The 27,507-nt window shown below is 41.2% G+C and overlaps 1 protein-coding gene across 1 annotated transcript in view; it reads right to left on the bottom strand.

The window, feature by feature from the left end:
* Window positions 1–6,739: 6,739 nt before the first annotated feature.
* Window positions 6,740–27,507, bottom strand: part of LOC137504727 (transient receptor potential cation channel subfamily V member 6-like) — a 91,391-nt gene continuing 70,623 nt past the window's right edge. Inside the window, exons 12-15 of the mRNA XM_068233312.1 lie at window positions 26,100–26,166; window positions 15,117–15,385; window positions 10,174–10,283; window positions 6,740–7,005 (exon numbers count right to left, since the gene is read on the bottom strand). Coding sequence (XP_068089413.1) covers window positions 6,885–7,005; window positions 10,174–10,283; window positions 15,117–15,385; window positions 26,100–26,166 — 567 coding nt within the window. The 3' untranslated portion in view covers window positions 6,740–6,884. The remainder of the gene's footprint in view (window positions 7,006–10,173; window positions 10,284–15,116; window positions 15,386–26,099; window positions 26,167–27,507) is intronic.

Genomic DNA, 27,507 nt, shown 5'->3' on the forward strand with positions numbered 1-27,507 from the left:
TGGATTACTTTAGAACCAAGATGTCTAACTCAAGGCTTGTGGGCTGAACGTAGCCTGCCAGCAATGTTATGTGGCCTGCAAGAGATTTTAAATGTGCATATTTTTTTCTAGTAATAAGGTCTAATTTTAAAGCACACAATGCTCTTCATTTTTGTTAACTGAAAATTGACATTCTGCCACTAGAGTGCAGTGTTTCTGGTTTTTTTTTTTGTGTGTGTTTTTTTTTCGACTAACAAAAATAAGAAATATTGACAATCCCATCATGTCCTATCATCGGACCACAATCCCAAAATGTCCAATCCCCATAGTTAGATGACAACTTGTTGATGATTGTATATGAATAAAAACCATTTCCAATTTGCTAGTGTTATGTACGCTCCTATTCATCCTCCCCTCTCCTTAGAGCAGAATACATGTCTGTATGGGGGAAGGCTGTCTGAAACTATCAAGGAAGGGTACTAGAAATCCGGCTGAGCACAATAGAACAGAATAATACTAAGCATGTATTGGCACTATTACCAACACAGTATATTATTGGAATCTAAGTAAAGTCTGCTGTTAAGACTGCTTTGTAAATACTCCGCTATATGAAAATGCCTACTTTGAGGTGGTTGAGGTATTACATCATGGTCATTTACCTCTGTGCCATGCCTAGAAATGCACCTGTTGTGGAAAAATCATAGGTTCTGCCACCACAGGTAGATTCTTCTTACCTTTTTCACAGGATTCCTGTAGTAACTGGTTTCTGAATTCTAGCTTCCTCCTCTGAGCCCTAACCAGTACAATGCATTATGGAAATTATGTTGGTTGGGCATCACTCAACAGTTCAGAATCACAGGAACACCACCAATCAGTCTCTACCACACTGTGCCCATCCCATCTTTCTGTGACAGACTACTTGCTGAAAAGGACGGTGGTGATCTGAAATTGTCTGCCATTAGGTACAAGATACTAAATTCTTATTTTGCCAGTTAAGTATTGCTGTACTGGTGGTGCTATTTTTTGATTTGTTTGCTTTTACCCTTTGAATCCTGTTTGTCTTACCTTTGAAATCCTGCATTAGGAATATGCAGAGTTGGAGCAGTTTTCCAGATGCATATACTGTATGCAGCACATAATTCATGAATGAGAGATCTGGATGGCAAATACAGAGATCAGTATTTTTTATTTAGTGGCCAGTAACCTAAGCACATGTAACCTGATTTGTGTAAGTGCTGTTTATATCTGGCAGTTGGGCAGTTGACAACAGCCAATGTAAAAAATAAAAAGGCAACAGAGAGGAGACTCCCCACATCTTCATAGCAGCATTATTTGAGTTTATTAGTGTGTTCAATGCATCATAGAAGGATGGGATGTTTTTATTAGCAGAGACAACTTTGGTACATGTTGTGGTTGAAGAATGATTGAAAGAATGCCCATATTTTATTGCCTAGAGAGGTGCTTTAAAATTCATACCTTTGGCACACTATTACCGTATATACTCGCATATAAGCCGACCCGCATATAAGCCGACCCCCCAACTTTTCCCTGAAAAACCAGGGAAAAATGATTGACCCCCATATAAGCTGGGGGTAGGAAATGCTGGCCGCCTTATTCCCTGAGTGTGTCCCAGTATAGCTAGTAAAGTGTCCAGTATGGGTAGGTAGTGCCCCAGTATAGCTAGTATAGTGCCCAGTATAGCTAGTATAGTACTCAGTATAGCTAGTTAAGTGCCCCAGTTTAGCTAGTATAGTGCCCAGTACAGCTAGTATAGTGCTCAGTATAGTGCTTAGTATAGTGCCCCAGTTTAGCTAGTATAGTGCTCAGTATAGCTAGTATAGTGCTCAGTATTGCTAGTATAGTGCCCCAGTATAGCTAGTATAGTGCTCAGTATAGCTAGTATAGTGGCCCAGTTTAGCTAGTATAGTGCTCAGTATAGCTAGGATAGAGCCCCAGTTTAGCTAGTATAGTGCTCAGTATAGCTAGTATAGTGCCACAGTTTAGCTAGTATAGTGCTCAGTATAGCTAGTATAGTGCCCCAGTTTAGCTAGTATAGTGCTCAGTATAGCTAGTATAGTGCTCAGTATAGCTAGTATAGTGCCCCAGTTTAGCTAGTATAGTGCTCAGTATAGCTAGTATAGTGGCCCAGTTTAGCTAGTATAGTGCTCAGTATAGCTAGGACAGAGCCCCAGTTTAGCTAGTATAGTGCTCAGTATAGCTAGTATAGTGCTCAGTATTGCTAGTATAGTGCCCCAGTATAGCTAGTATAGTGCTCAGTATAGCTAGTATAGTGCCCCAGTTTAGCTAGTATAGTGCTCAGTATAGCTAGTATAGTGCCCCAGTTTAGCTAGTATAGTGCTCAGTATAGCTAGTATAGTGCTCAGTATAGCTAGTATAGTGGCCCAGTTTAGCTAGTATAGTGCTCAGTATAGCTAGGATAGAGCCCCAGTTTAGCTAGTATAGTGCTCAGTATAGCTAGTATAGTGCCCCAGTTTAGCTAGTATAGTGCTCAGTATAGCTAGTATAGTGCCCCAGTTTAGCTAGTATAGTGCTCAGTATAGCTAGTATAGTGCCCCAGTTTAGCTAGTATAGTGCTCAGTATAGCTAGTATAGTGCCCCAGTTTAGCTAGTATAGTGCTCAGTATAGCTAGTATAGTGCTCAGTATAGCTAGTATAGTGCTCAGTATAGCTAGTATAGTGCCCCAGTTTAGCTAGTATAGTGCCCCAGTTTAGCTAGTATAGTGCCCCAGTTTAGCTAGTATAGTGCTCAGTATAGCTAGTATAGCGCCCCAGTTTAGCTAGTATAGCGCTCAGTAAAGTGCCCCAGTTTAGCCAGTACAGTCCCCGCTCCCCCCATGGCCGCCCGCCGCCGCTATTACCTGGCTGCATCTTCTATTTCAGTCTCCATGCTTGTAAACATTCAGAGCAGCGTGCCCGGCGCTGCTACTGTGATGAGCGGCGAGCCAGGAAAGAGCGGTTCCCATAGTAACAGGAAGCCGCGCTCTTTCCTGCCTCGTCACAGTAGCAGCGCCGGGCGCGCTGCTCTGAATGTTTACAAGCACGGAGACTGAAATAGAAGATGCGGACAGGTAATAGCAGCGGCGGCGGCCATGGGGGGAGCGGGGGACCCGCGGACCAGCGGAGGGGGGGACCCGCGGACCACCATGACTCGCATACAAGCCGAACCCCCAACTTTTGGCCCCCTTTTTGGGGGTCAAAAATTCGGCTTGTATGCGAGTATATACGGTACTTTTGCCCTCAATTGTATTGATAAATACAATCCTATTAAGTGAAATATCTGCCCAGTGAGGGCAGTATAGGCAAAATATCTGAGGACTCTGGGACTCCTAGGCAATGGAGAGGAAATTAATGTTAAATTAAAATGTATGTGTTGGAATAGCTGCCTTATAGCAAGGTTTTCACTTCAAACGCACATTGCACAACCATAAATGATGCAGCGCATAATGTAGTAAATGAAACAATTTAATAAACATATTAAATACAATTTGAGCTTGTAGAAATGAAAATAATAGAATGTATGAACAAAAAAGAGGTGTATGGGAAAGGTTGTTTAAAGGACCACTATTGCGAAAATCGTAAAAATTAAAATACATGTAAACACATACAACTAAGAAATGTATTTGTCCCAGAGTAAAATGAGCCATAAATTACTTTTCTCCTATGTTGCTGTCACTTACAGTAGGTAGTAGAAATCTGACAAAACCGATAGGTTTTGGAATAGCCCATCTGCTCATGGGGGGGTTCTCAGGGTTTTATTTATTTTTAAAAGCACTCAGTGAATGGCAGTTGCTCTGTCAAACTGCCAAAAAGGTGTGCAGCAAGCAGGCAAGTTGGTCAGCATCTTTGTATAAACCCCTTTCAGGAAGTGTATTTATGAAGAATAAAAACCTTGCTGAGAATCCCTCATGAAGAGATGGACTAGCCCAAAACCTGTCGGTAATGTCAGATTTCTACTACCTACTGTAAGTGACAGCAACACAGGAGAAAAGTAATTTATGGCTCATTTTACTCTGGAAGAAACCTACTTCTTATCTGTATGAGTTTACATGTATTTTAAATGTATACAATTTTTTGCAATTGTGACCCTTTAAAGGGAACTGAGCACATTCTCTTTCAATGGAATCTCTCCTGGCATAGAAGCTGCCATGTTCCCCCTACCCTTCTCACATTCCTTATTTACAGAAGTCAGAGATGCTATCTTGACACATTGACACAAACTAGGTCTTTGAAGAAACTGTCCTAATTACTAACCCCCTTTGTTGTCTAATAGCATTGTTTACCTCTTGGTAATTAGCCCAATAAAACAATTAGGAACCTGAAAGCTCTGCGGCCGGGGACGGCCGGGCAGCCCTGCTGAAACAGGGTAATTAATCTACTTTGAATGTAAAATACAAGGTAAAAAAGTTTATTTTAATAATGAAACAGATTGTCGGCATGCATTTTTCATGTGCTATAGAAATGTCCTGAATGATAAAAAAAGGTGCTCGGTTCACTTTAAAGGGAAATAAAGCCTGGGTTGTGTAGGTCTGCTATTGGGAGGAAGCATTGAGGGGCCTGTTTAAAAACTTTGGAAAAATGTTGTCTCCATTTTTCAAAATGTCTTCAGTATTATTTGTGCTGTCAAACTAGGCTAGAAAATTGGCAGTAAGTACTATAAATAACTAGGTGGAGAAAAGAGGCTACTGAAATGCATTGATGATGGAAAAAAAGGCCCGGATTTACATCACCTATAGGCACAGGTGTCCTGGCACCATAGACTTCGCCCTACATAAACCTATAAACTCCAGCCGAACCGCACCACTGATTGGCCCAGCTGTCACTTGTCTCTTACTTCCCTTGCCCGTCATAGGTAGCTACAGGGGTCCCTTAACATTAGATAGCCAGATGTACCCTGAGTATTAAGTAACTAGTCCACAACAAGCAAACTGCAGAGAGTCCCTGTGAAATAGACCTAGTCAGGACTATGTCGCCGGTGCACAATCCCTCTGTGGGCCACCAATCCACACACGGTTCAATGTAGTAAATACGAAGGAGGCACTTAATTGGCTTCAAACTTGCGGTTTATCAAAACCCAGTAATACACAAATGTATTACTGGGATTTGATAAAACGCAAGTTTGAAGCCAATTGAGTGCCTCCTTCGTATTTACTATATTAAGTAACTAGTGGTGCCCCCAATTGTAGGGAGATCTCGTTAGTGGAATGCCAAGAACTGGGTGAGTAACCTCATTTATGCTCTGCTCGAGACTCTGCAAAAGGAAGGAAGGAGGCACTAGGGTAGTGGAGTGAGCCGCCTTTCCATCATCAGGTGCCTGTAGGCACATGCCTACAATGCCTTATGGTAAATCTGGCCCTGTGGAAAAAGAAAACAGTTAATGTAACATGTCAGATTTAGAAGATTAAATGTCAAAATAGGGATGATAAGGTGTTAAATTAATTCTCCCATGGTGTCAGATGTTTTTATTATTAGATATACTCACTATAATTCTTACATAATAAGGTTAGAGTGGATCTCCAGTGTACATCACATATTTAATGGGTCCTCTTCTTCTATAAAGTTATAATTGCATGCCGGAGCTTCTTTTTGTAAATCACTCCCGATGCTCTGTGTCCATCCGGCTTCCTCCATGTAGCCCTGCCCCCCCTGAAAAAAACACCATGTTTTCTCTACATGACCTAGAGCAAACACCATGGTATTTTCCAGTGGGGGTGCGGCTAAACACCAGAATGCGGCAGACACAGAGCTCTGGAACTGATTCATAGGAAGATGACCCAGCATATACAGCACAGTCCTCAGTATCCGGCACCATCAGGGATCCGCCTGATGCCTTATACATGTGCTTACCGGTTGCTTGAGCAACTGGCCAAAAAAAGCACAAGTCTACCCCCAGGTGCAGGCTAATTACTCACGAGCCTCCACCATCCTCCAGCGATGTCCTGCATCACCTCGCGGGCTCCTAGCGGCTTTCAGGCTTCCCCCTGTGCACAGAAGCCGGAGTGTCAGCTGACCTGCATCGGGTCACGTGACACACCGACTTGCTTGGCACTAACTCCAGAAGCCGCTAGGTGCAAATGATGCAAGATATCGCTGGAGGCTCGGTGAGTATTTTCAGGCAGCACAAACCCCCTAGAACACCCCAAAACAGAGGTCCTCGTTATCGATTAGGCATGCCGGGTAGTTGAGACTTCCAGTTGCCTGAATTCCAGATAACGGGACTCTGCTGTAAATATAACTTTATAGAAGAGGACCCATTGAATAGGTGATGTACACTGGAGGGCCGCTATAATAGTTGTATTTACATGTTCTGGTGTAAGGGTTCTTCTTTAACTTTAACAAGCCGGCTAGCAGATGTGTACAGAATGTTTCTAACGTGAGCAAACTCATATTCAAGGTTGAAAAACAACTTGTTGCGAATGTTAGAACAATAGGTTAGCTGTGAACATCTGAACTCCAATGCATTATGGCGTAAATGTATTTCCTAGCGTCCTTTAGTAAAAAAAAAAAATAATAATAATTGAAGCCAAAAGGCATTAAGTTACTGAAATCTGTATTGTTCAAGTAGTATAGAGTGTCTGTACTTCATTTGGTGTAAGCTCTTTTCCTGGAGTTAGAGCCAGTTTTCAGAATTAGGGCTTTCAAAGTAATTTAGTATATCAAGTAGGTACATTTTAGAACTTTTCATTTGACATATAGTAGTTACATGGTTGGAAACAAAAGTTTTAGAAAGATGACTTTTCAGCAGCTTAACGTAACTTCTGATATCTTGATCCCATACAAGGAGAGGTAGACTGGTAAGAAACAGAATTGTGATCCTGTGTATAATTGTATTTCAGGTAGGCACGTTTTAGGTCTCGCGATCTCCCAAAATTCCATCTCTCTCCATCTTATAAGATACTGAGATGGGAATCCTTGGACTTTTCTTTGTAAGACTGTCTGTCATAATTTTCTGGATTCCTTTTTAGCTTCTGCTTGTTTGCTGGAAATGCCTCATTTTTTTCTTCAATTCTAGATGAAAAAATACCATAGATTTTTGTTCTATTACCTTTGTATGCTTACCGATAGAACAAACACATTTTCTACTTTTCATATTTTTCAGAGGACAGTAGGGATGATCAATCTGCATGCAAATATTTCCGAGTTCATGCAGGATGATGTAAATTTGTATGCAAATGTATGCAGCTTGAAAATGGACCAATCGAGTCCCACCCAGGTTTCAAATGATTGGTCCATTTTCCAGCTACATACATTTACATAATAATGCATGAATTTGGGAATATTTGCATCTCATTGATCATCCCTAGAGGACTATAATTCATATGGTAAATCTCAGCAAAACAGTAAGGCAGGGAGCACCTCAGTTTGCATCACATGTGTTTTGCTGCATAGCGGAAAAATAATGCAAAATCGCACTTCATGAAAAATCTATGGACCACATAGTGAATCACATCACTCCGTGCTTCGCAATGCACATTTTAAAATCCAGCAGCATGTTGCTTATTCTTGCATACTGTGTGCAAATTGCATACAATGCTTTCCAAAGGAGCCACAAAAACAGATCTACTACCACATAATTTTTCCTGCCACTAACCACTTGTCGTTTTCCTCAATTCTGAACCCACCATTCTAGACAGTGATGCAGCCAGCAGATTAAGGTCTTCATTCATTCATTCATTCATTCATTCATAGTCCTGGGAAAACACCAAACTCATCATGCAAGGATAAAGTCTGCATTTAATGTTACTTGTGACAGGTTTCTTCTGCTATATATCCTGCTAACAAGCGCCCATGTGTATTATTCCTAGTGGTCCTATAGATTACTATTGGCACATGTTTGCAGCAGCAGCAGCAGTGAGCCTCTTTCTTGGCAGGAACACAAGCGCCAAGCCGCTTGTATGACCTGAGTCTAATCTCACCCCCTGGGGAAATGCACGCCAGTGAAGTTCAAACACTCTCATTGTGTTCCAGTATATGTGTTGGCAGACTGTTATAGCTGTTTTAGCAGCTGAAGCAGGTAAACGTACTGGTATTACAACTGAGCAGGAAAGCCACAGAGTGTCTGAGCTGCCTGTCTTTCCAAACCAATCAAGTTGCATCTAGCAACCTTTGTTCAGAATCCGTTAGGAGCCCCTCTAGTTATAGATTCTTCTGACATACCTATTCTTTCTCAGAGAGATGTAAATTGACAGATTTTTGTCTTTAACCCTTTAGCAGGCAATTTATTTAGTAGCTTGCAAATGCTCCAGGCCAATTTTTTTAGCACTTTTTTTTTTAGTTCTTGTTACATTTCCTTGCTACTAATTAGTACTGCTGTAATGTGTATTTATGGCCACTTGTCACTAGAGGGCAGTGTGTGACAATAACACAGGCCTTCTGCTTTCATTGTCTATATCCTCTGTTAGCAGAGAGACATTAAAGCATTCCAAGAGGTCAAAAGCAATGCACTTATCTCAAATCAGATCATTCCTTTGAAGCTGCTAATGGGTTAAATACAATTAGAAATGGATGCAGAAGATATTCTCACACAAATAGTGTTTGTTAGATTGATGCTCGTTGCCCTTTATCAGAATTGATGAAAATCGTGGAATACAACACTAATGACAGCAACCTTTTAGGCAGAGCCTCTAGTATTACAGTAGAATCCCTTTACAGTAAACTCCAAAGGACCAGGATAAGAAGTTTACTATATCATACGTTTACTGTATCATAATTGGTCATACATTGTATATTTATACAGACATAGTTGCTGGGACCTGAGAACTGAGTTTTCTATAGCCAGATGTTTACTATATCAGAGTTTACTATAAGGAGATTCTACTGTATAAGTGCAAATACAGACTTGTTTAATTTTGGATTATAGGCACTCCCCTATCTGAAGTGTCATTGGCAAGGGGATTTTGATAGACTTCTCAAGTACTGAGTGAATCATTTCTTGCAATTCACACAGGCAATATTAAAATAGCAAAAAGAATGCACAGCTAATTTTGACAATAGGCCAAAGCAGTGGCATAGCTAAGGAGCTGTGGGCCCCAGAAGAAAGTTTTACATGGGGCCCCCCAAACACTCTATACATAACCATTGATCCGGCGCACCAAAACCTGCCAATGCCAACTACAGTGTCGGAGGTGCAAGAAGGGGATGGGGAACGGTTTGTTAAGGATTAATACTATTCAAAGTATCTATAGAAGTCATTATTATATGCACAGGACCAAGAGAGAGCTAATACTGCAGTTGAGGGAGGGCCCTTCGGGGCCCCTCTGGCCCAAAGGCCCCCGATGCAGTCGCAACCTCTGCACCCCTATTGCTACGCCCCTGGGCCAAAGATAGAACATACAAATCTGACTATAAAGACTGGGTTCCACCTACAGCTGCTGCATAAGTAATGTTGCCCTGTGGGTTGGAATGGTGGCAGTATAGCACAAGATCAACACTGAGGGCTGGTGCACACCGAGCGGCTTTTTCAGCGTTTCTGCAGCCGCTTGCGGCTGCGGATACGCTTGGTCAATGTATCTCAATGGGGTGGTTCACACCAGAGCGGGAGGTGTTTTGCAGAAACGCATACTCCCGGGGTGAGGCATTTTTTGGATTGCGGATGCGTTTCTGCCTCAATGTTAAGTATAGGAAAAACGCAAACCGCTCTGAAAAACGCCTGTTCAGAGCGGTTTTGCCGGCGTTTTTGTTACAGAATCTGTTCAGTAACAGCTTTACTATAACAATATATGAAATCTACTACACCAAAACCGCTACACAAAACCGCAAAACGCTAGCTGAAACGCTACAGAAAAATAAGAAAAAGCGTTTCAAAATCTGCTAGCATTTTGCGGATCTGCTAGCGGGTTTTGGTGTGCACCAGGCCTGACTGTGCCAAATTCACTAACATCTGAGCAGGCAGTCAATTACATCTGACATTTTTCAGTAATTCACCAGCCCTCACTACCTGTTTGACCCAATTCTATTGCCTATACTACACCTAATTGGTGGTAAATCCGTTTGCTGTGGTTACTGTACCGCACATTGCTACCGTCCATGTGAACTAACTCACAGTATAAAATAGTCTTGTGACATCTGAAGTCTGTGGATTGCCAGAAGTTAGGCTTTAAGACACGTGTTCTGTTTATTTTCAGACTAGCAAGCAAATAATGTTTTCACAGAGCTTTTACTGCATTGTTCTGTTACCTGAAGTACCATTTTCCTGGTTGTAGACCAATGCTCTCTCCGGGTATCCCCGTTCTTGGCCACAGTCGACTAGGGACAATCCTTTCCAGCATGACTGTAGTAGCAGCAACCTGTTGTAAGTGGAAAAATAAGCTACTGTCAGGAGCATTCATCTGCTGACATCTGCTGGTTATCAGTTATCTAGAAATAACATGATATACTGGCAAGCCACAGAAGTGATAGGCATGTGTCAATAACATTTTGTTTTGGCATGCACTGATTTCTTTATTGGGATTCAGCAGTACCCATCCCTTAAAGAAAACCTTAAGTGGAAAAAAAAACTCCTGAAATAAACAATTGTATCCCATTCTTAAAGTCCTAGTCCTAAATAGGACTTTCCTGGAATTCCATAGTCTCATTTTGTATTGAAAGGCCAGAAAGATCTCGCTCAAAAGGGCGGGAGCTTGACCATAGTGGCGTTTGATTGTGGAACGACCGACAGACCCTGGCCAGTCTCTGCCCCCCCCCCAACCACAACCCCCCCACCCCCCCAAAGCACCAAAAACGCACACAATATTAACATAAGGCTGCTTTCACATTGGGACGTTACAGGCGCACGTTAGAGCAGCCTGTAACGCAGCCCAACTCACAGTAATGAAAAATCAATGGGCTGTTCACAGTGCCCATGTTGCGTTACAGTGTAACGCTGGACGTTCAAAGGAAGTGCAGCATGCTGTGCGTTATAGGTGGTTTTAGCTGCGTTAGACTGTTTGCACATGCTCAGTAAGGGGAGAGTCCGCTATTGTTCCTAGCCACATGACTAATTAATATTTACAGCACTGTAGTGTTGTCCAGATCATGAACAATTCGGATCTTTGATCCGGATCTTTTTTGTGAGTCGAATCATCCGGATCATCACAATGAACTATTCACTTCACAGTGGATGTCTGGAAGAAACAGGAACTGCAGCTTCGGTGCACAAGCACAATCTTCCTGCTGCATCTCTCACTTCACCATTAGCACCCTCAATGTACCCTCATTCTCCTGCACCTCTCGCTCTGCTGCACCCCTGCTTCCTGCTTCCCTAGTAAAATGATTCAAAGATTTGGTTCAAAGATCCGGATCTTCTCAATAATCTGATTCCAATCATCCGAATCATTGAAAAGATCCGGACTTCCCAGGATAGCACCAAGAGCCTCATAACGCAGCTCAATCTGACGTCCAACTTCAACACCACCATGTGTTGCATTAGGGGCACGTTATGCAACCTTAATGTCCCCTAAAACGCAGCGTCTAGGTGGGAAAGAGGCCTAAAACATGACATAAAACACAGCTTTTCATCTTACGTTATGTGTGCACATAGCATTACAGTGAGAAATAACACACATCCAGTTTTGAATGGCCAGTTTTACCACTTCTATGAGAGGTACTCAAAATCTGGTTGGTAAATTGGCCAATGAAAATTGTATTTATGTTCCAGGCATTAATTTTAAGTAGGATTGCTACTACACATACATGTTTATCATGTCACATCACTTCAGGTACTCGTTGAAGCAATTCTGTAATAAAAAAAAGTAATGTGAACTAATGCCAAGTACACACCATAGAATTTTCTGGCAGATTTACCTGCCAGATCGATTATTTCTAACATGTCCGACCAGAATTTACATAGATTTTTTGATCTTCTGAATGTTTTTCAATCACTTTTCATTCAGTTCTATGAAAATTGATTTAAAAAAAAAAAAGAAAAAACAATTAAAAGACGATTGGAAAATAGAAAAACTAGTTCAGATCGGACATGTTGGATCGGACATGTTGGATATAATCGATCTGGCAGGTAAATCAGCCAGAAAATTGTATGGTGTGTACCCAGCATTAGAGTATTTTCTGCCTCATTACTAGTGATAATTAAAAAAAGATATAACATGCAACTTATCACTGACCCAGTAAAGAACAGAAATTGAGCCTATTAACAACCAGGGGCTATCAGCCAAATAACTGGTTTGAATTCATCAGCGTTTGGGTGTGGTAGGCTATACATTCAGTGAGTAGAGATTTGCATTAAGATGTTTGCCGATCATTACTTAAAGAGAACCTGAACCAAGTAAATTATTTAAAATAAACACATGATGTACCTGCAATTGAATGTTACATACATACCTTACTGTCAGTTCCTCTCAGAAGCTCACCATTTTCTTCCAACAATGATTCCTTACAGTTCTAACAACATTTTGTCAGAACTGAAATACATCAGTTGATGTCAGTTATAACTGAAAGGACAACTGTCCATGTTTCCTTATGGCTCAAGTGGGTGATATTACAGTTTAACAGTGTGCTGACCAGGAAGCTGTTACAGGGTCATCGCCATTTTTAAAATGGAGGACGTAGAATTCCATTAATCACAGTGGATAAACGGGATGCAGGATAGGAGAAAGATATTGAGGAGTAGACTACAGGGGACAGAAGTATGAGGTACGTTTCCATTTGAATCCACGATTCCACATCTGAATTTCCATGTGTGGAATCGCTATGAATTTGCTGGAAACTAGTCCTTATTGTATAAAGTGATACAGCAGAGAAAAGCACATTAATTCACATCTGAGTACGGCCATACTCAGGGCCTGAGCCCACTGACGCAGTTGTATCCACCTCTGTCCACTTTTCAGCATCCCTAAACATTGATGTGTAACTGAAAAGCGGACACAACTGCGTCAGTGGGCTCAAGCCCTCAATGGTGACTCAATACGGTGGATGCCTCTTCACTGCCTGGTGCATGGAAGCAGCTCACAGTTGGGTTCACTGCCTTCAGTCTCCTGTATAAAGCATCTTTGGACCATCACATGGGTATTCCCTTCCTCACTTTGCACCTTTACACTGTTTTTATTCCTTTGTCAGTCACTTTGTAATTTACTTTATTCCATTTTAGAATTAGTTGAGCTTTAAAGGGAACCTAAACTGAGAGGGATATGGATGTTTCTTTTTAAACAATACCAGTTGCCTTGCAGTAGTGGTTGAATCAAACACCTGAAACAAGTGACGGGAGGTAAAGAGGCGCCCAGTCGGTGTATAAAACACTTTAAAAACAATAACATTTGAAAGGAGGAGGTGGCTTACCTCATAGATGACAAATCACTTTGGATAAATAAGTTTAATGATAATAAAGCACAGGCAACGTGTTTCGTGGGATCTAGCCCACTTCCTCAGGCTAAAGTGCCGCTCTGTCTATAAAGCCGCGTTTGGGGCGCCTCAAACGCAGCTTTATAGACAGAGCGGCACTTTATTTGGCCTGAGGAAGTGGGCTAGATCCTACGAAACGCGTTGCCTGTGCTTTATTATCATTAAACTTCTTTATCCAAAGTGATTTGTCGTCTGTGAGGTAAGCCACCTCCTCCTTTCTAATGTTATTGCTTTTAAAGTGTTTTATACACCGACTGGGCACCTCTTTACCTCCTGTTGTACCTTACTCCCCCCACTTCTCAGTGAGGGGAGTCCTACACACCTAACCCAAGGTGGAATTCCACCACCCCATGTGTCTAGACTGTATGAGATTTGAGTGAGCGACCGCCTCCAGGATTGCTGATATACCTGAGTGGAGTCAGATTAAGACACTCCACCTGCCTGAAGTGGTCAGTTTGTACTCCACACCTGAAACAAGCATGCACCTAATCCAGTCTGATTTCAGTCACAGCACCTGATCTGCATGCTTGTTGATGGGCTGGGGCTAAAGGTATTAGAGACACAGGATTAGCAGGAGAGTCAGGCAACTGGTATTATTTTGAAAGGAAAAATCTATATCCTTCTCAGTTTAGGTTCCCTTTAAGTACATAATTTTCTGTAGCCAACTGAGTACTTGTTTACTTTAAAGAGGAACTGTAACCAAGGATTGAACTTCATCCCAATCAGTAGCTGATACCCCTTTTTCCACGAGAAATAATAACCTTTTATCAAACGTATCATCAGGGAAAGCTGTATGGCTGATATTGTGGCAAACCCCTCCCACAGTGGGATGGCAGCACCTAGATACTGACATCACACTGTGGGAGCCTTGTTGCATCGTGGGAAATAACTGTTTCCAAATGGCCAAAAAAAGCAGCATCTCCTTCCACAGCCATCACCTGCCACCACTAAAGATGTCGCCATGTGATAAATGTCAGAATGTAAATCAGGGAGAGGAAAGATCTTACAATAACTAAACACTGAGTAAATCATTTGTAAATGATTATTGTAAAAAATAAGAATCACTTTTTTCATTACGCTATTTTCACTGCAGTTCCTCTTTAAAGACCAATATTACTAAAAGATAGTAGTGGGGGTAAAAGTACCATAAATAAATCAAGAATAAATCAAGACAGCAAAGTGAGAAGTTAAAAAAATAGAAAGTAGATCAAGAAATGATTGACACCTGCTGTGTAATTTGTTCATGTTGTCTGATGCTCTGTGAGCCTGCAGAACAGCATCTTTAGTGCTGGCAGGCAAACAGTACAAATGCTATTATTTATCATTCATGAGTCTGCAGGTCAGCATCTTTAGTGCTGGCAGGCATTAAAAAAGGAACAGCACAAAATCTATAAACATGCCCACTAACCATGTGATAGGCTCAAAGTTTTTTTTTTTTTTTTTGCTAATCCACAGAGGAAGGTACTGGCATCAGCATGTCATCTCCCATAATGCTTTACAGATGGGAAACTGTTATTGCCACATGTTGCCATCTCACTGTGGGAGGGGTTTCAGCTCATTATCAGCCCCACAGAGCTCCCGATTAACTATTAGAGAAAAGGTAAAGATTTATTGTGGGAAAGGGGGTGTAGGCTACTGATTGGTATAACATTAAATCCTGTGTTCAAGTTCCTCTTTAATCTACCGTACTCCTTGACAGGAAAGTGTTTGTAACTGTAGAAACAGGTTAGCATTATAAACAGTACATATATATTGTATAGGTGAGCAGATTTTTGTTTCATACTTACCTGTGCTTGCCATAATAAAGTGCGCTCACTGAAAACATGGAAGTGAGTGTCTGTCATCAGTGCAATTAAAAGATTCAAAAGTAGAACAAAGGCAAAAAACATGTAGACCATGTAGAGGATTAAGATGATATTTGGCATTGTTACTTGCTCTGGAATTGGCAAATTGCCTAAACCCATCATTAATTGAAAAAGAGTGAACAGGGTTACCGGGAAGTCTCTGAACTCAGTAAACATGGTAAGGTTCATGGCTTGAAAGTGGACATCCATAGCTGCAAAAAAATAAATACACACGGTCATTTCACTCATTAAAAAGGAACTGTAGTTAAAATGAATAAAATAGTTTTGTTTTGTTGTTTGTTTGTTTTTTTATAACATTTGATTTATAAATTATTTAGTCAGTGTTTGGTAACTGTAAAATCTTTTCTTTTCCTGATTTACTTCCTGAAATGAAATTTTCACAGGCAACAACATCTTTAGTACCGGCAAGTCATCTCAGTGGAGTGTTCGTTTACTGAGTGTTCTAAAGCCAGTAGAAAAATATAGCTGATCTCCCAAAATGCTCACAGGGAATTCCACATAGTAAACAGCCTAGGCCAAGCCTCAATGGGTGGTAGAGCTACATAGCAATATACAGAAAAATATACAGATATTGAAAGTGTTTCTGATGCTGAGACTTGGAATTTTTTTTGTACTTTACATTTTTAGTGAGGTTTTTGCAAAACAGTAGAATAACAGTTTTACAGCAGACTAAATAAAAGGTTATAAATCAGATCAATTCGACAAGTGTAGACCAGGGCAAAATCACCTAAACAGAAATAACATTGCAGCTAATAATGATAACCTCCTAACCAAAGAGGAACAAGAAGGTATGTACAGTAGGATAAATTAGGCAGGCAACAGAATGGAACATATCCTGAGCTAACAGGTTGGGGGTATCTCATAATCCATGAGGCCCAAATGATTAAATACATGAGATCTAGATTGTTGAGAGTAGGAGATTATCTCCCTATGGTAAAGCCACCAGATTTTATCTAAGAGAGCCTAGGGAGGAGGTAAGGGGCCTTTTCAGACAAGACAATTAGCTGCACAGAATGAAGCAGTAAATATATTCTGATATTTGTTGAGAGCAGTGCATGTTTTCCAAAAGAGTGCTACCCCGATATCTTTCTGGACTCGGGTGGCTAAGGTAACCAAGATCTGATCAAAGCAGACATCCCAGAAATTTTGAATGGCTGGACAAGACAACCAGCAATGTTCAGTGTCTGCATTTGGAGAGGCACAGTGGAAGCATAAGCTGGGAGAGCAAGGATACATTTTGGAGATCTTCTTAGGGATCAGGTACCACTCAAAGATTTTGAAAGCCTTTTCTTTAATAATTATATTGCTGTATTGGACACCCTGGCCCTGTCTGAAAAAAATCTCTGTCCAGTCCTCCTCGGATTCATTTAAGAGACTGGATTGCCATTTATCCATAGGAGGAGTGATCGCAGGCAAGTAGTTATTCCACATTATGGTGAACTGGTAAGAAGTTAGACCTTGGCTATCAGAACCCAATGTGAATTCAAGTGCTAAAGGTGGTAGTTCCCATTTAACTGAGCTTGCAGTGATAGTGGATACATAATAAGATAACAGATGCGATTGATGATAACAGAAGAACTCTCTGTTAGTGAGGGGAAAATTTTCTCGTAAGGCCTCCCATGGAAGCAATTTGCCATCCTGAAGTAAATTACAAATAGGGGGAGTATATAGTGATGCTAGAAAAGGAGGAGTCACCAGGTAACCACAATAAGGCAGATATTCTGTGAGGGGTTTTGCGATTTGAGCTTCTACGGAGACCCATCTTGATGCTAAAGTAGAACAGCTCCAACAGAAATTCTGGGCTAGTCGAGAAGCTTTGCAGTATGCAATTAGATTAGGTAAGCCCAATCCACCTTGCAGTTTGGACCTAGATAGATAATTTTGACTGATTTGGTAAATTAAAGGATCTGAGTTTACAAACCGGTTATATCTCATTTTGAAACAGATATAGGAAGAGCTCTAAACAAATACACTTAGGGAGAATGGACATCTCTACCAAGTTAATTTGGCCAAATAAGGAAATGAGCTGAGAAGTGTTCTCAGATCTTTAAACACAAGAGAATACTTTAGTCCATAAATATCCTCAATATTTTGTGGGGAAAAAAATGTCCAAATATCTCAGTCCTTAGGGTTTCCAGGAAAAGCCAAAGGCCTGTTAGGGTTGCATTTGAATACTAGATAGGCATATGAGCATTGCCTCTGACTTAGTAGAGTTAATCTTAACCTCTTGAGGACCACAGACTTACACCCCCTAGTGACCAGGCCATTTTTTACAATTCAACACTCTGCAGCTTTAACAGTTTGCTGCACTGCCATGCAACTTAGCACACAAATGAATCTTGTCTACTTTTCTTGCCACCAACACAGCTTCTTGTTGGTGGCATCTGATTGCTGCTGCAATGTTATTTTTTTATCAATTTAAAAATAATTTTTATATATATTTTTTTTATTTCCCTCCCTCCGAGATCCATGAGAGAGATCAACTCTCATAGGTATCAGCCTGAGTCACTCCAGGGGACAGCCAAGTGACAGGGCTGTCCCCAATCCAGTGCTGCGCTAGATTGCAGTGCTGTACAAAATAAAAAAATGGCACTTTATTTTCCTAACAGCCTGCCAGCTCTGATCGCGGCTGTCAGGCTGCTTACGAGCGGAACTCCTGTCACTCAGCGGGGATGCGCGCACATTCCTCGCTAATCTCCTCCCCCAGGACATGAACCAATCGGCGTTAGGCAGTCCTGGGGTTCCACTCTGGGCCTGCCTATCACCGTGAGGTGGTCATAGAATGGTTAAAGCTTGAGACTCTGCTAAATTTCTACATAACCCCAAAGAGACCTGGAAGGGACACTTCCAGCAAGGAGAGGGAGAACATTGTGTCATCTGCAAAAAGGGAGATTGTGAATTCCTAGTTTCCCATCCTTGTGCCCTGTATATCGGGGAGGCAGGAACCCTGGAGGCAAAGGGCTCCATACACATTGTGAATAGCAGTGGCAAGAGAGAGCACCCCTGTCAAGTCCCATTTTTAATAGAAATGTCCTCTGATAAAATGCCCATAATACAGTTTTTTGCAGAAAGACATTTACAGAGGTTACAAACAGCTCTGAAGACTCATGCGCAGATATCGCCTGTCAAGCGCCTTCTCTGCATCAACTGAAAGCAACAGAGAAGGAATCTGACAGAAGCCACCCAATGAATCGGGCCCAAGTTTTGTCTGATATCATCTGTGGTCTGTTTGCCCAGGATAAATCCGGTCTGGTCTAAGTGGATGACTATCTGCAGTGTAAGCAGGGGCGCCTCTAGCCTTTTTGTCAACCCAGGCAAGAAATCCTGTTTTTTTCATAGAACAATTCACACATGATATAAGCCATCAGAGAAAAATAACTATGAAATGGGGCCCTAGGCAAGATAACACTTTGCCCTCCGCTGATGGTCACCTGGCTTATTTAGTTAGATTTGGTGGGGGCTAGCATCCTCAACTCTCTTCAGACTCTAGGCAGCTGCCTAGGTTTGCCTTGTGGATGATCAGCATTGTATGCCGTACAGCACATGCTGCCAGTATGTCAGTCACATTGCAAGATCGGATTTTCAAGCAAGACATTCTTAACTTCAGAATAATTTTTCACAAACATTATGAGATATACAAATATGTTACCACCTGTTAGGGTAGAACTGTAGTGGGTATATCATGACATTGAAGGGCTGATATGGTAAAGTGGTTTAATAGTTTGATTCATAACCCATTCTGGAGATAAGCACAGTGTGTTTGTAGTGTGATACAAGAGAAGAGAAGTAGAATGGAGGGAGGAGGGGTAGTAGAGGGTCAGAATTGATGACATGGATGAGCAGATATATATGAGTAGAATAAAGGCACAGTGGATAGCACTATTGCATTTTAGTGCTGAGTCCTAGGCTTGAATATTGGCCAGGGCAAAATCTGCATGGAGTTTCTGTCTTCAGACGCTTCAGACATTTCCTGCATCCTAAAAAACATACTAATAAGTTAACTGGTTTACCCCAAAACAATCCTATATTGAAAATATTGGGCTATAACTGTGGTAGGGATTAGATTGTGAGCTCCTCTGAGGACAGTCAGTGACATGACTATGTACTCTGTAAAGTGCTGCAGGAGATGTCAGTGCTATATAAATACATAATAATATGGTAGGACATTATACTATGACTATGGTAGGGTTAGATTGCAAGCTCCTCTGAGGACAGTCAGTGACATGACCATGTACTCTGTAAAGTGCTGCAGGAGATGTCAGTGCTATATAAATACATGATAATAATATGGTTGGATATTACAGTTTGACTATGGTAGGGATTAAATTGTAAGCTCCAGTGAGCAGTCAGTGACATGACTATGTACTCTGTAAAGTGCTGAAGATGTCAGTGCTACATAAATACACAATAATTGTTCCAAATGCTACTGGCTCCCTTGAAGAGTGCTCAGAGTAGAGTACATAGTTGTGCACATTGTTCCCCAAGTAGCAGTTGTTTGGTCAGAGAGACAGTGTGAGAGGGAGCATGAGCAAAGGATGAGGGCGAGCAAAGTTAAGCTCCACACTCACCACAGTGACTGCAACGACCCAGGAAGATGGATCCAGCGAGGTGTCCCTCATGACAAGCGTCCAGCGATTCATCTTCTTGCCAGTGGGTATGCGTGATGTCACGTGACATTACACGATGAGTGCAAACGAGAAGTCAAGCGACCACAGTACTTTACGGAGTGTCGTCGGGGATCTTAAGGATCCGATCCTCAGTGACGGTCATTTATCACCACACAACGCTAAGCGATGTTTACGTGATCGTGCATCTGAACCCATGTCGCGACATTGTGTAAATGACTACTCGTCGCTCAAAAAAAATTGATGGACATTGGGAAAATCTTTGGAAAAATCGTGAGGTGTGTACATAGCATTAGAGAGAGGGCAAACAGACAGCATTAATGGAAATACATTATTATGCCAGCCTCAATTAGTGGTGAATGTAATTACACACATTGCTTACATGTCCATTAGCATTGTTTGAGCTTTAGATGCTGCCCTCCTATTTAGGACACTCACTCACAATGAAAGACAAAACCTGCATTCCCCACTGTGTCCATTACACACTACAAACACTGTCCTTGTGAATTGTCCTGACATCTAGACATCCCGGACATTCTAGCAGAGCACAGGGTAGTCTGCAAAGTTTACTGTTTGGGGGTAGGGCGCTGTCACCTCTGTACACTGAATAGTGAGGGACCGTCTCAAATCTTTCTATGAATCCTTATCAGATGCATTCCTAAGAACACTTGTGAGAGTAGAAAACTTTCTCTACATGCCCTTAATTGTCAGTCACTCAGGCTCAGGGAGGAGGGGCAGAGAACAGCTATAAACCAGACACCTTCTTCTTAGGGAGTGTCTATAAATCTGAACTTTATCAGTGACTTAGCAGAAGGCTATTTGTGAAAAGAGCAGAAGGCTATTTCTCTCCAGTCCCTTACTACAGTCTTTCAGGACAGGTATTTTTTTTTCCCCTTGGACTGACAGTAATTTATTGTCCCTTTCTCCATCAAAGCGCTCCAATCCACTGCCTGGGTGGTCTGTAGGTTAAGGCACCTCTGAGTGTAAGGTTAAGCCGAGTAGCCAACATTATTGAAACATTTTTAGATTGCTCATGGAAGTAGGATGGTAATTACTACACTGAGATAAATCTTTGTTGGGTTGAAGGATAACAACAATGTGCGCCCTGAGCATGTCAGTAGGCCACTCAGCACCCTGGGTCATCACATCATTGCAAGCTTCTGCAAAATTAGAGCATAATACCTGTTGGAACTTATTGTAAAAGGCTGCAGGAAAGCCATCTGGACCTGGTGTTTTGGAGGGTTTCAAAGATTTAATGGCTAGGCCCACTTCTTTTGACGATTCAATGGACTATTCAATGTGCCCTTTCCATTCACTGATAAACTGGAGACATCTGATTTAGTTAAATAGTTAACTATGAACTTGGCAGGGATGGTAGATTTATCCATTACTGTGCCATCATATAGCTTAGCATAATATTGTTTGAAGATATTGAGGCTGTCTATAGGGTGGTGAACTAGCTGACCCTGTGAGTTACAGATAGCAAAGAGCCTAGTTTGGGCTCTTTTTTTTTTAGCTAATAGTGAATCCAGATTATTCGTTTTTTCATAAAAGACATAGACCTGACCTAGATAATGTAGAGCTTTATCTGTTCCATAGGCTAATTAGAATTTAAATTCCTCTCTAACACAAGTATTGTATTTTTTGGACTATAAGTCTCACTTTTTCTCCCCCAAAAGTAGGGGGAAAAAAGTCACTGTGTCTTGTAGTCCAAATGCAGGGAGTTCTTGACTTGTGAACGCCTGCCAATACGAACCTCCAACCTGCCACAATGTCAGGGACTCCCTGTACTGTGCCCATGCAGAGGAGGACAGAGGGGAAAAAACGGAGGACACAGGGGACAAAAAGGGTCTTAGAGGAGGACACAGGGGAGGCATAAAGGGGCATAGATGAGGACACAAAGAGGACAGAGGCGGACATAAGGGGGGGACACAGTAGGACACACGGAGGACAGAGGAGATAATGCCCCTTCATCATAGATGCACCAGATTTAGTATATATTTTTCCCTTGGTTTTAGTCCTCTAAACCTAGGTGCGTCTTATGGTCGGGAGCATCTTATAGTCTAAAAAAATGGTAATTTCCAACAAGAGCACGTACAATTTGGTGGATGCATGCAACAGTTCATGCTGTCTAAAATTTTAGAGGATAGCTCTTTGATTCTAGCTTCCCTTTCTCTTGTTTAATCTAGCTCCCTTTTTAATACGAAGGCCACAAATTACCATTTTATGAGCTACCCACACAACAGTGGAGCTCTGTTTATGGCCTCCGTTTTCCTTAAAATAATTGGAAATGGCTTGTTCTAGATCCACTGCAGCTGTAGGGTCAGACAGTAGGGACTCATTAAGTTTACAGAAACCTGATTTCAGAGCACTGATCCAATTTTTAAAATATGCCAAGACCATTTAATGGAGGTTAGAAAAAAAGCAGAGCTACTCTTGTTAGGGGCATAAACATTTACCAAGAAGAAGGGGCAAGCCCCAAGTTTAAAGTTCACTATGAGGATGCGACAAGCAGAATCTCTAACATTAGAGATGCGTGAAGGCCACTCTCCTATAGATGATGATGGATAACCCAACTCGCTTCCCTATGTTAGAGGAATAATAGTGAAAGGGGTCATTTTTATGCCAATATTTGGTCTCTTTTGGGCTCTCCCTTTTCATAGTGGGTTTCTTGGAGCATCCATATGTTCCCTCAAAGCCTACAATCATCCAAGTCCTGTCGCCATTTATTTGGTGAGTTAAGGCCCTTCATGTTGTGCAAAATAATGACTAGCTTGTTGTTCGATGGAGGGGGGGGGGGGGTTCAGAGGGGTAGATTTAGCCGTCATCAGTGCATCACTGGTAGCAATCAAAACACTTAGCAACAGACAGCTAATATCAATGAATAGCATCAAGAAAAATATAATTGCTACATTCTTTGTATCTAAACGCAGATTACTGCCATCTTGTACGTATAAAAAAGGTCATGCATGAAACAGATAACAACAATATTCATGCAACCAGGTTAGACCCGCTTAATCCACGTGTCAAGGAAAGTAATGCAAACACTGATAAAACAAGAGGGAAGAAAGGAAGGGAAAGGACGAGGGAGAATGATAGGGAGAGACAATAAAGGGAAATGCATGCTTCAAAAATCACCATAGAATTAGATGGAGAAGCATCAGAAATGGGACAATAATAACCATAATAAAAGCATAATTTATCTGCTAACAATGCAGCGTAGAGGAGGCGGCACGCGCCTGACACCATCATGAGCAGATAGTTCGCACTGAAAGGTCTGGCGAGATGAATAACATGTGAATTATTCTGTAGTTATCTCTGAAACCATCAAGATTATGCCAAACCAAGCAGATATCAATGGCTCTTAGATAAAGGAGGTTGACGTTGAATGTTTCAAGCCCTGGACTGAGCTCTGCCAGAAAGAATAGACCAGTTCTGTATAGTAATTTTTAAGTTAGCATTATTTGATTGTATAAGAGAATAGCAACAGCGCCTATACAGATGGGTTATGTACAACAAACAGTAAACCAACTTCTGCTGGTTGGCTTGTAGACCAGCAGCACCTGATATTATTCATTGAGCACTTTCCATATCTGGGCTACCCTGTAGCATGGGACACCATATGTAAAGTGTTCTGTTCTTAAAATGTTATTGGCGTTTTAGCCCTGACATGTTTTAGGAACAAAAAAGAAGCAATCTAACCTCAGATGTTTTATTTGATGGGACTTGCTTTGAAATTATTGAGGAAAAACTTCTGAGTTGTCTGGTTGGAGTCTTGGTTCACTAGCTTGTATACCATAGAGGATTGCATAGTGATACTCCACTCTATAGTTCTCATGATCAGATGTCCTGGTAACTCTTTCAGACATCCTTATTATGTGGATTGTCAGCAGCTGGTAAACCTTTCTCTTTTCAGGATGTGGGGAGCCCTATCTATACAGGGAGTGCAGAATTATTAGGCAAATGAGTATTTTGACCACATCATTCTCTTTATGCATGCTGTCTTACTCCAAGCTGTATAGGCTCGAAAGCCTACTACCAATTAAGCATATTAGGTGATGTCCATCTCTGTAATGAGAAGGGGTGTGGTCTAATGACATCAACACCCTATATCAGGTGTGCATAATTATTAGGCAACTTCCTTTCCTTTGGCAAAATGGGTCAAAAGAAGGACTTGACAGGCTCAGAAAAGTCAAAAATAGTGAGATATCTTGCAGAGGGATGCAGCACTCTTAAAATTGCAAAGCTTCTGAAGTGTGATCATCGAACAATCAAGCATTTCATTCAAAATAGTCAACAGGGTCGCAAGAAGCGTGTGGAAAAACCAAGGCGCAAAATAACTGTCCATGAACTGAGAAAAGTCAAGCGTGCAGCTGCCAAGATGCCACTTGCCACCAGTTTGGCCATATTTCAGAGCTGCAACATCACTGGAGTGCCCAAAAGCACAAGGTGTGCAATACTCAGAGACATGGCCAAGGTAAGAAAGGCTGAAAGACGACCACCACTGAACAAGACACACAAGCTGAAACGTCAAGACTGGGCCAAGAAATATCTCAAGACTGATTTTTCTAAGGTGTTATGGACTGATGAAATGAGAGTGAGTCTTGATGGGCCAGATGGATGGGCCCGTGGCTGGATTGGTAAAGGGCAGAGAGCTCCAGTCCGACTCAGACGCCAGCAAGGTGGAGGTGGAGTACTGGTTTGGGCTGGTATCATCAAAGATGAGCTTGTGGGACCTTTTCGGGTTGAGGATGGAGTCAAGCTCAACTTCCAGTCCTACTGCCAGTTTCTGGAAGACACCTTCTTCAAGCAGTGGTACAGGAAGAAGACTGCATCCTTCAAGAAAAACATGATTTTCATGCAGGACAATGCTCCATCACACGCGTCCAAGTACTCCACAGCGTGGCTGGCAAGAAAGGGTATAAAAGAAAAAAAACTAATGACATGGCCTCCTTGTTCACCAGATCTGAACCCCATTGAGAACCTGTGGTCCATCATAAAATGTGAGATTTACAAGGAGGGAAAACAGTACACCTCTCTGAACAGTGTCTGGGAGGCTGTGGTTGCTGCTGCACGCAATGTTGATGGCGAACAGATCAAAACACTGACAGAATCCATGGATGGCAGGCTTTTGAGTGTCCTTGCAAAGAAAGGTGGCAATATTGGTCACTGATTTGTTTTTGTTTTGTTTTTGAATGTCAGAAATGTATATTTGTGAATGTTGAGATGTTATATTGGTTTCACTGGTAAAAATAAATAATTGAAATGAGTATATATTTGTTTTTTGTTAAGTTGCCTAATAATTATGCACAGTAATAGTCACCTGCACACACAGATATCCCCCTAAAATAGCTAAAACTAAAAACAAACTAAAAACTACTTTCAAAAATATTCAGCTTTGATATTAATGAGTTTTTTGGGTTCATTGAGAACATGGTTGTTGTTCAATAATAAAATTATTCCTCAAAAATACAACCTGCCTAATAATTATCCACTCCCTGTATGTATGAACATGGAGGTGTTATAAAAAGTTGTTTGTTTGTTTTGTTTTGTTTTTGCTGAAATAATAACTAGAGTGATGTTTCATTACAGTGTTCAGTCACTTCCATTGCATAGTAAAAACCAACAACCATCTCGATCATTACTATGATCTTGAGCAGTATTATACTTTGTCCTAGAATACAGTTTACATACTTAAGATTCCACACAGCAAATGACCTTCTTCTTAGAGATTGAAGATCTGTTCTTTAGAGATTGAAGATCTGTCCTTTAGAGCTCCTCAACTTGACTTAGAAACCAGATGTGCTCAGATGGTATTTGATTTTCAAATGGTTTAACATGGTAACCTAATTACTTTTTGTAGTTTTCCCTTTCTCTGGTTAATTGTGAGGGTGTTTGTTTTGCAAAACCAATAAAGTGTTTAAAATAATGACAGAAAACCAGTATATTGTACTTTCAGCTTAAACTGCTATTCAGTCCCTAAGAACAGACCTTATACCACACACTTTGAAAAGAGCTCTGTGCTCAGAGTGAAAGCAGAACATCTTAAAAGAACAGCTTGACTTAACATGACTCTACATTTCTGCAAAAAAATACCGATTCTCGTAATTTAATTAATTTTAATTTCACACTTTGGTAAATCCAATTCACGTATCCTGCTCATAATGGAACCTGTAATCTCTGTTATATTGCTAAACATTCTGGCTCTGTAAACGCTTGTCATCCATCTGCAAAGGATTTTAGAATGAAAAAAAAGAAGAAAATAACATTTTTACCATACCTGCTGCAAATCCAATAAGGACAATCAACAAAATGCTACAGAATCGCATAAGGTCAACTAGTATAATCTGCAATAGAAATGCTGCTGTTAGTTATTCCATTAAGTTGTGGATAATGACCATCAAAACAACTTTGTACATTAGCAAGATTTTCAGTGATTAGGAATACAAGTTGTATTCCTTATTATAAAGTGTCAACTTGATCAGTCTTTATCATTGTTTGCAGTTGTAGAAGTACATGTTACTACAAATCACTTCTATAGTATGGTCTATCTGTTAAAGAATAGCTCCAGGCAACATGTCAAGCACTTAGCTGCTGTTGCTTTCTGGGCCACTGCGCAAAAATGTAGACAGATGTACCTGGTTTTCTGACTGAATAACTGGCAAAGACAGGATGCAGCATCTCGCCACGTGACTCTGTTCTCTGCAGTGCAGAGGTCAATGCTTTAACTAATGAACACTTTGTGTTTGGTCTAAGGCAGGCTAGAAATCTTGCAAACCTGACAAAAGTACAAGTGATGCTTTCCCTAACATAATTATTATAACTGGACAAATGGAGGGACTCTGTAAATAAAGGTTCATACACATATCTAATTTTGATTAGTGAATGACTGGCCAATTTTACCACTTCCATGTAAATGAGGAACAACGGATTTTGAATACTATGAACAGGTTGTGTAGGCAAGCCCTCATACTTTGTGTAAGTGGAAAAACTGGCCAAATATAAGCCAATCAAAACTGGATGTGTGTACCAAGCGTTAGACTCAGTCGGTAGTCCTCTACAGGCGGAACAGGAGCAATACTTTAGGTGGCGAGACTGGAGGATTTAAAGAGGCAGCCCTGGAAGCAGAGTCCATTGTGAGCAAAATCCTCCACAAGCAATGACAGTAGGATGAATACTTTGGATGTGTTCCAAAGCTAATTTTCTCCTAAATGGGATCCGTACTTGGGCTAAGTAAAGCTAGGTACACACATTCAATCAATGATCCCTAACAAGAATCAGGAATCTGTCCCTTGGGTGACAGTTTGGGGCCCTATGCTGTACCGACACATCACTTAGCAACACATTCTGTTACTATGTAGGGGGTAAAGGGATGATGAGGAGATAGAAGGATGAACAATAATGTCAGGCAGCTTTCAGCATCGGGGAAGGTTGGAGGCTTCCGTATACATACTAGATTCTCAGCAGAGGTGGTCTTTAGTGGCCAACTCAGCTGGGTTAAAACTAGAGTATGTACGAACCTTAAAGCAAACCTGAATCAAGTTAACTCGCTTCAGGTGAACTACTTACCTAAGAAGAGGGAAGGCTTTGGATCTCATAGAGCCTTCCCAGTCCTCTCTCTGTACTCACGTTCCACCGCTGTCTCCCATTTGGGCCTTTTAAACTCCTCAGCAAACTTTGGAAGTACT

This window comes from Hyperolius riggenbachi, chromosome 4, assembly GCF_040937935.1.
Source record: "Hyperolius riggenbachi isolate aHypRig1 chromosome 4, aHypRig1.pri, whole genome shotgun sequence".
NCBI lineage: Eukaryota > Metazoa > Chordata > Amphibia > Anura > Hyperoliidae > Hyperolius > Hyperolius riggenbachi.